The following is a 9,875-nucleotide window of genomic DNA, read 5'->3' on the forward strand; positions in this document are numbered from 1 at the left end:
AGGCTCATCTATCCAAAATAAGTGAGTCATTTTTTCATGCCATCCTAGGGCAAAAATCTGAAAATATTTTAATTTTTTTTTAGCTACCTGGCATCTTTGTTCTTTCCTTAACTGTGACGGGCTATTTAATTTTTTTTCCCAAGATCATTTCTGTGCCAAAATCCGTGATTTAGACGGGTCGTTCACTTTTTCCCCGTGTTATAATTATAATAATTCCACTGCCATTTTGAAACTTCGCAAACGGTACCCAGCGACGCTTAATGCCGGCATGGCGCGCGTGCGCGGTATCGTTTGCGATGTTTCAAAACAGTCACAGTGGGAATATAACATGCGAAAAAATGAACGACCCGTCTAAATCACGGAATTTGGCACAAAAATGATCTTGGGGAAAAAAAGTAAATGGCCCGTCACTGTTAAAGAAGGAACAAAGATGCCAGGTAGATATAATTTAAAAAAATATATTTTCAGATTTTTGCCCTAGGCTATGAGGATGGCATGAAAATATTACTCACTTATTTTGGATGAGCCTAAAAAGTTAGAACCTGCGTTCTTGCTGCCTGCAAAGCTGCCTGCGTTCCTAGGGCTAATAGAATACCAACTTATAGGTCTAGCAAAACCAAAAGCATGATTGAAACCCAGTTTCATCTAAATCCAAGACCAAGGCAAAAATCAATAATAAAATTTAAAAAAACAAGTAGATCTAGCAAACTTTGATCTAGACCCTAGACCCTTGGGGGGGGGGGGGGTCAGGCCTGAAAAATTATTCTTCTTCTTCCAGTTGACCAGTGTTGTTCGAGATGGATCAGCAATAGGTGTTGCTAAAAACAAATATCGGGTTAAATTGAATGTATAAATAATGAAATGGGCCTAGATCCTTTTGAACACTCAACAAATAAGTGGTTGGAGTCTATAATTTGAGGGTATCTATTTGTGATATGATTGGAAAGCTGATTTTAATTGAAATTTATGAATTTTCTTTTCATTTTTATTTCAGTTCTTCTACAAGATTGCAGGTTTTGATTTTCCGGATGAAATCGTACAGAACTACCTAAGCCCACCTGTTCTTAACATTGCACAAGTAAAAGCGTCGCCGACGAAGAAGCGTGTTAGCGTAATGGCGAATGTGGAAGAGGTAAGTGTTTTTTTTTTTTTTTTTTGCAACATTTTAGTGACCACTTACTCGTACGCACGCATTGACTTCTGTACAAATTAAGTCTGTGGACGGAGGTGGAAAAAAGAGACCGCAGCAATGTACATGTATGCCAAGCTTTGTCAGTTGTATGATAATTATTTGTATTTGTGTATTAATTTTACCCTCGATCTGTACGATGTTCTGGGGGCTTTGCTTCCACACCCTCGCCCATAATGGAAGTTTCCCTGATCTGCAAATGTCGAAACATGTTTTTTCGATTTAAGGTTCCAGGGGCTCTTTTGGTAATTGTTGGACTTAAAGTTTGAGCCCATCACCCAAATAGGGATGGATTTTCTGCAAACTGCTATGGAATCTTGCATTTACGATATTGTTTGCTACGATAATCTCATTTCTTGAACCTGGCAATGCTTTTGCAATGAGATTCATTTGAAATGGAAATATAAAGAGTGGCCCTGTAATTTTTGGGTACGGCCTACATTGTATATTTTAGGTTTATAAGTTTTTATTTATTAGTATATTTGAACTATGGGTGAGTTTTGTAGTTCATATTTTGTATTTGTGTAGGTTGGAGAAGTCCGTAATGTCGCAGGAGGGAAGAGAATACGCACAGTCTCGTTAAATGACGGAGAGGAGTCCATTCGGCTTAGCCTCTGGGAAGAACATACGGACATTCCCATTCACATAAATGATCGACTCAAAATCGAGTGTGTGGAGGTTTCGGAATGGAACAACGTAAAACAATTGGATTCGACGTCAGCCATGCGTGTTGAGGTTTGTATGCATACAATAGTTGAAAAGTTGAAAGTGGGTTTGATCCCCGGCACTTATTTCCTTGGGCAAGGCATTTTACTTACATTAGCTTCACTCCATCCAGGTGTAGATGCATACCTGGGAGGATGATATACACGCCTATAAAATGTTAAATGGCAGCTGGAATTGAATTCAAGGAACGGGGTAATAATATAGCGATTTTAGAGCCTTTATATGGGAAAAGTGCATTATAAATATTAATATAGTAATATTATTAATAGCTTTATCATGGATATATGATATCAAAGGCACTGAATTTTCTCAAAAGAATTATGATTAAGTTGGTTTAGTTTTTATTATACTGGTATGTTCCAAGAAACGTTTTGATTAGAAGCCCCCGGTAAATATGATATGTAATGCATGACAGAGTTATGTTTTTGAGCAGTGTCACCACAAAGTTTTGATAAATGTCTGGGAAAAAGAAATTGTGCTTTTAGATTTATGCCAACAATAACAATTGATTCAATAAAATCCATATTTGTTCTTGGATACATGACATACATGGTATAAATGAAGAATTGGAGATTGTTACAATACTAGCTGTTATTGTATAGTGCCATCTGTTGTTGAGTAAAGGTCAAAGAATAAAGCCCCTATTTTGACTTTAAGAATAATCAGACAGGTTGATCAATGGGTATACATGTAGGCAATTGCAAAATGTGCATTCTGCATCTTATTGCAGTCAAAGCATTAGCGGAGATGTTAAGCAGGAAGAGTTGGAAAAGCATACAATAAACACCATTTTGGGGTTGTAAGTTTATATTACATGGCATTATGCTATTTTTTCTGTGAAATGTGGATTGTTATTCTATGAATTATTTTGAAATGAATTGGGTTTTAATTTACTATGTTAATTTCATATTTATTTTGTTGTTGCACATATGTGCTATATATCTTTATGTTTGTTTTATTGCAGCCAGTGGTAATGAATGATGAGGATAAGACTGGCCAAGTTATTGCTCTTACGAGTGACAAGTAAGTTTGTTTGAATTTAAATATTATTTTTTGTTTCAACATTTTGTCTACCAGAGGTAAAAAAGGGTAATTTTGTTGGGTTGACGTGTGTTGGTCTGTTTGTGTTTGTCATTCTTGTGGTATTGCAGGAACTATGTATCTTTGGCGTTCATTGAAACTGTTGTATCAGTTGGTTGGGGTCAAATATCAATTTTGAGATTTTGTGGAAAAGGGAAGTGGAAGTCCTCTATACAGTGCGTGTCAATGAAAACTATACATTTTCAAAATGTCTACCAAATAAAAACTAAATGGTTCTTGGGGGAAATGTTTATATACTATGTAGAAAAAGTTCATATATCCTCAAATATTGTCATGACACAAAAAGTCTAAAAATAATGCATGCTTCAGTGAGCAATGTCCATTTTTGTAAAGGACACAAAAAAGAGGCTGTGCAGGAATTAGCTATTCATTTATGACAGGCGTATGGGTTGCCATGGGGATCAAAATTAATAATGTAATAAATCAGCTAACATAGTCATAATTAAACTACAAGTTAAAAATAGACAATCAATATTTAAATGTAAAAATGTAATGGTTAACGGTTTGTTTTCATACATGTATTATTAATGTTTAATTGTTTTGACTTTTAGTTTGCTTTTGTCTTCGTTAGTTGATTTATGCCGTTATTGATTTTGACCCATATGGCGGCACATAAGCATGTTAAATGAATAATGAATTCCTGCGCAGCCTTGTTTTGTGTCCTTTATAAAAGTGGGAATTGCTCATTGAAGTATGTGTTATTTTCGGCTTTTTTTGTGTCATAATGATTATAGTTGATCATAAGGTCATGTGTCACATTGGGGTATAGTAAGAGGGTGGAGGCGTTACATTTTGGAGGAAAAATTATCACATTTTTTCACATAGCATGAAAACAATGTACAGTCATGAGCTGTACAATGTCTCATATTGTAGATAAATTATCAGGTTACATGTCTGTGAAGTTTCAGCTTTGTCGTCCTAGTTTTTATACAAAGATAATTTGAGTGAGTATAGGGTAGAGAGTGGAGGATCCTACATGTATGGTGGAGGATCCTACGTACGGTGGAGGCATATGTGTTAAAGTATAGGGAATTCCAATTTTTGTTATTTTCTTATTCTTTGTTGCGTTATATTTTTGCATCCACTCAGTCATATAGGTTGAGTGATACTCGGTGAGTAAATGGGCAATTCCAAGCTGAAGTGCATGCATGGAGCTGAAACTTTAATGTGGTACTGTGCCTTAATTTGTAAATGCAAATTAGGATCTGAAATTAACACAAAGGCCTCTTTACAACCAATCATTTAAAGGCATTGGCTAACGTCTTTAGGATTTTAAAAAAGCTTGTTTTACTACTTGAAAATGATTTAAACGTACATGAGTTATAGTTTAAAAACACCAATCTGAAAGTGTCATATGAAAATATCTACAGGAATTTTTTTTCAAATAGCGAAAATGTGATACAATATGTTTGGAAACGATATCAATCTTTTTTTAACGGTTGGTTCTTGCAATTTTCTTGTTAAATTTCTTTTAAATCTAATTTTGTTCCTTGAAAATGGTATAAACGTATGAGTTAATTAGGAAGACCAATCGGAATGTCTCAAATCGTAATATCTATGGGAAGTATTTTTAAATATTGAAAATCTGAAGCAATGTTTGAAAATGATATTTAACGATATCTAGTGATCGATTCTTGTAACGGCCGTTGTAATTTTTCTCGCGGCGAGAATAAATACTCAAAATCTGTGTTTTAGACGTATACTTATCTAAAGCGTTTCATTCCAAATTTTTGATGCTTTTGGGGTTTTTGAGTTGACATAAAGCTATCCATACATATTCCTCTTGATTTTGATATTTTTTAAATTATATGCCTACAACGTTAGCCTATGTCTTTAAGTTCAAACATTATGAGATTCAGTTTTCTTACGCTGAATAATTGATCAAACCCAAATTTGCACATATGGGACTATGGTGCTTTAAATATCTAGTTGCTTTTCTCTGATTTTTTTGGCTTAAAGTAATTATCATGGACTATACTCTAACAAACTTTTGTCTTTACAAGCATTTCTTCTCACAAAATACCCCAAAATACACAGGGAAACCAGATACCACTCCGTATCACAAAATAATCAACCAATTTTCTTATGAAAGACACCAAGAACACCATATCCAATCAATAACTCAAACTTGTGATATCTATTTAAAGTTCACCCAGTTTAAGCAAAATGTTTTCTGCTCAAATATGCATGTCCATTTTGCGTCACTCCGTAACCATGCAAGCTTATGAATATTTATATCTCATTAATTAAGTGGATCACTACAACAAATATTATTATTTTGAAAAGTGCATGGGTATATACCAACAACTATTGTCGTGTACCATTTCTTTGTACTGGTAAATAAAGATTAAAGTATGGATGATAAATTTGTTTGGATGCTGAAATTTGTTTCTGAATAACGCCGTACCCTTGGAACTGCCCAAATACAACTTGTATCAATGGAAAGCTAAGTAGGAAAATAATATAAATATACAAAACTAAATCTTAATTTTCATATTGGTATACATGATTGTACCTCAACTAGGCTATTCTCTCCCCCCGGTCCCCAGTACTTGAAAATGACTTTTAATTGTATAGTGCAGGGGAGTGACGTCAAATGATGTGCATGGAATATGCTATAGCTGTCCGGTAGACAGGCACGATTATGGGTTTGCCCTTCAGGGAAAAAAAACCAAACCATTCCATAACTGTGGACCTGTGTGTGTTGAGGGTCTATTATGAAATGAAAGGGCAAACACAATCATTCCTGGCTGCTAGACGTCTATATGCACATTCTTTGATGTTACTCACCAATGTAGCAATAATTCAGGCCACTTTGTAATTGAAGTATAAAGTACCAATTTTGAAGCTGCCAATTTTTGAGTGTTTTGGAAGGAATCACTTTCTAGCTACAGTGTAGATGGCCAATGAAAAACGCTTAAATTTGGTTTTGTTGTCTTGTAGCTTATTAGCTTATTTTTGATGTGTAATTTAGTTATTTCATTTTCTGGTCCAGTCAGGGTCTAACTTTATTTTTGCATCCTTTATCAGTGGGTAATACAACATGTTTGTTGATGAGGGTAAAGGTCATTGAGGGGTCAAAAGGTCATATTGCATGTTTTTATTGATCGTAAAATCAGGCAAGTCTGTATCAGCTGGTACATGTACAAGTACATGTATGTAACTTACCAGCTATACTAATGAATTTATTTAAAGTGTTCTCCTTTTGTGAGTTATGGTTTGTAGATCTATACAAGAACATATATTCAGTGGAAATAATTTTGATAAAGACATGAAGAACAGAGAATCTACTGCACAGCTTGTAGTGTGAAAAAAATTATATTCATTTGATTTAGACATAATATAATATTTAACTATAGTTTAGTAAAATAGTCCAGTGGCAAAGATTACTTTTCAAATGCCTTCCTACATACTCATATTATGACAGATAAAAAAAATGAAATATCTATTGGAAACATGTAGGCCTAGTCTCAATATATGCATTTATTTGTGGGTTGGATGTGATTCTTAGCAGAATATTGTAAAAAAAAGAAATTCAAAAAAATATTTCAAATCCACCTACAGACTGATTTTTTTTTCACAATTCATTGTCATGACCACAACACTATGCCATCAGTTTTTGACCAATTAAAGCAATTTAAAGCAATTTCATATCAATATCATTTTGGCAATTCCAAAGCATCAAAAACCACAACAATTATTAGGTGAACTAGCTGTTACCATCTTTCAGATGCATCTATAGACAGATTTTTTTCTCCACAATTCATTGTCGTGACCACAACCCTATATGCCTTCATTTTTTGACCAATTAAAGCAATAATTTCATTGTAAGAAATATTCAGAACTGTCAGTATTATTAATTTGATTTTTCTCTTGGTGTATAGAATCATCTTTTTTAAAATCATGAAGTGATATAGGTTTGGAGAAGAAAGCCTTTTGTGCCATTTATACACAGGAGTAGGATCAAAGCGTGTTTGGAAGAACACTTGTCATAATATTGTTTGGTTTGGGGATTATTTGAATATTCATCTAATATTGTGTTTGTCTGTTTCCTTACAGCCTGGAATTACCATATGAATTGATTTTCGAATGTGATGGAACAGAATACGAGGTCACCGTCAATGGTCAATCCAATATTGAAGTAAACCTGCACCATCTGCCCACAAGGGGGATCTTGAGCATCCGGCAGGAGGGGATGGTCATGGTGTGCGTCAGGTTGAGACAGGATGATGTTTAAGTTTATGTAAGACTTTACCTTAGGATGTATAGGTTTTAGCAGAGCCATCAATAAACAAAGTTCGGCCAACCCGGCTCGTTTAGGTTATAACATGGCGCATATTGCTTTGTTAGGCAAGCACAATACAAAAGAAAATGCGCCATGTTGTTACCCAAATGTAACCGAGTTGGCCAAACTCTGTTTACTAATGGCTCTGGGTTTTAGTTGAAGGTATAAAGTACATGTTCATGTTAATATTATTTTGATTTGGATATAATTGGTGATGTACATTGCCTGTATTTTCCTTTAGTTTTATTATTATTTTTGCTTTTGGTAACTTTCAAGAAACTTCTTTCATACATCTAAGATAATAAAAATAAAAGGTATACACTCAATAGAGCTTTCATTTTTGTGATCTTGCTTGAAAAAATATGGGTTATCAAAAATAATGCAAATTACAGGCAGTGCCACTAATTATTTTAGATATGTAACATTTGACTTACATTGAATCAATGTAAGTATTATCAATTATGTTGTGCAGAAAGTATGATTATTTAATTGTTTTCCAGATGAGCATGATGCTAATGAAACTATTTTTGATACTGTTATATTGGTAAACAAACCCAAATACCTAGACATGCATACTTTAGTTAGAAATATAGTATTATTATGTTTTTCCTATGTAAACATGTATTAAATTTTCACTAAACAGAAAAACCTTCAAAAAATTATGTTACCAAATATATGCAAAACTCCATTTTTATTAAAAAAATGAAGTTTATTTTTGTTATTGTGGTAAAAATGTTTGTTTTATATTTTCTATGATATGTAAACTTTTGACCCCAATCGTACATTTAAATGTGATTTTGTTGTTTTGGATATGGTTATACATAGTTGTTGGTTTTAACTGTTGGAATACAGAGGTTAAAGGTCAAGGGCCACAGATGTCACCCTTTTTTGAAATAATTTGTTTTAAGGGGGAGGCATATTAGACGTAGTTGTATAAATTGTCTGGTTTATATTTTTGTTAGCAATTTATACTATATACATGTAATTTTAAAGGTGAATTTTAAGTGTTAGTTTTGGAGCCTGACAACCTTTTTTTTTTTGGGGGGGGGGGGGAGTATTGAGAATATTCTCCATAATGTTGGTTATAATTGTTCTATTTTATCAACTTCCGTCACATTGTTTGCGTTTTGTTTGAAACTGTTGGGTTTGAAAGTTCGATCCTGTAAGATATGTTACAATTTTCTTGTGCATTATAGATATTTCTGTTCATGGTCAAGTATTAAGTTGCATTTGAATCATTGCTTTCTTAAAATGTGTTAATTGTATGACAGAGAGTAAGTAAAAAAATATGATTACAGAGATTTTACGTTCCGTATGAAAGTTATATCGATCCGGTAATATTCCTGTGCCGTATGGATATTAATAGGTCAAGTGTAAAGATGTATATGAATGATTGCTTTCCTAAAATGTGTTAATTGTAGGTCAGAAAGTAAGATAATAAAAATAAAAGGTATACACTCAATAGAGCTTTCATTTTTGTGATCTTGCTTGAAAAAATATGGATAATCAAAAATAATGCAAATTACAGGCAGTGCCACTAATTATTTTAGATATGTAACATTTGACCTAGATTGAATCAATGTAAGTATTATCAATTATGTTGTGCAGAAAGTATGATTATTTAATTGTTTTCCAGATGAGCATGATGCTAAAAAAAAATTTTTGATACTGTTATATTGGTAAACAAACCCAAATACCTAGACATGCATACTTTAGTTAGAAATATAGTATTATTATGTTTTTCCTATGTAAACATGTATTAAATTTTCACTAAACAGAAAAACCTCCAAAAAATTATGTTACCAAATATATGCAAAACTCCATTTTTATTAAAAAAATGAAGTTTATTTTTGTTATTGTGGTAAAAATGTTTGTTTTATATTTTCTATGATATGTAAACTTTTGACCCCAATCGTACATTTAAATGTGATTTTGTTGTTTTGGATATGGTTATACATAGTTGTTGGTTTTAACTGTTGGAATACAGAGGTTAAAGGTCAAGGGCCACAGATGTCACCCTTTTTTGAAATAATTTGTTTTAAGGGGGAGGCATATTAGACGTAGTTGTATAAATTGTCTTGTTTATATTTTTGTTAGCAATTTATACTATATACATGTAATTTTAAAGGTGAATTTTAAGTGTTAGTTTTGGAGCCTGACAACCTTTTTTTTTTGGGGGGGGGGGGAGTATTGAGAATATTCTCCATAATGTTGGTTATAATTGTTCTATTTTATCAACTTCCGTCACATTGTTTGCGTTTTGTTTGAAACTGTTGGGTTTGAAAGTTCGATCCTGTAAGATATGTTACAATTTTCTTGTGCATTATAGATATTTCTGTTCATGGTCAAGTATTAAGTTGCATTTGAATCATTGCTTTCTTAAAATGTGTTAATTGTATGACAGAGAGTAAGTAAAAAAATATGATTACAGAGATTTTACGTTCCGTATGAAAGTTATATCGATCCGGTAATATTCCTGTGCCGTATGGATATTAATAGGTCAAGTGTAAAGATGTATATGAATGATTGCTTTCCTAAAATGTGTTAATTGTAGGTCAGAAAGTAAGATAATAA

At 33.0% G+C, this 9,875-nt stretch overlaps 1 protein-coding gene across 1 annotated transcript; it reads left to right on the top strand.

The window, feature by feature from the left end:
• The first annotated feature begins 239 nt into the window (after positions 1-239).
• Positions 240-8,571, top strand: LOC115919209. The gene is made up of 5 exons (XM_030972437.1): positions 240-437; positions 995-1,132; positions 1,718-1,924; positions 2,880-2,938; positions 7,076-8,571. The coding sequence occupies exons 2-5, from the start codon at positions 1,115-1,117 to the stop codon at positions 7,251-7,253; spliced, it is 462 nt and encodes a 153-aa protein (XP_030828297.1). The 5' UTR covers positions 240-437; positions 995-1,114; the 3' UTR covers positions 7,254-8,571.
• Positions 8,572-9,875: the final 1,304 nt, after the last annotated feature.

The sequence above is a fragment of the Strongylocentrotus purpuratus genome, unplaced genomic scaffold (assembly GCF_000002235.5).
Source record: "Strongylocentrotus purpuratus isolate Spur 01 unplaced genomic scaffold, Spur_5.0 spur5_contig_758, whole genome shotgun sequence".
NCBI classification, from domain to species: domain Eukaryota; kingdom Metazoa; phylum Echinodermata; class Echinoidea; order Camarodonta; family Strongylocentrotidae; genus Strongylocentrotus; species Strongylocentrotus purpuratus.

Bases quoted from the DNA above. Each gene is read 5' to 3' on its own strand.
- LOC115919209 (XM_030972437.1), top strand. The intron at 1,925-2,879 runs GTTTGTATGCAT...GTTTTATTGCAG, and splicing joins CGTCAGCCATGCGTGTTGAG to CCAGTGGTAATGAATGATGA. The intron at 2,939-7,075 runs GTAAGTTTGTTT...GTTTCCTTACAG, and splicing joins ATTGCTCTTACGAGTGACAA to CCTGGAATTACCATATGAAT.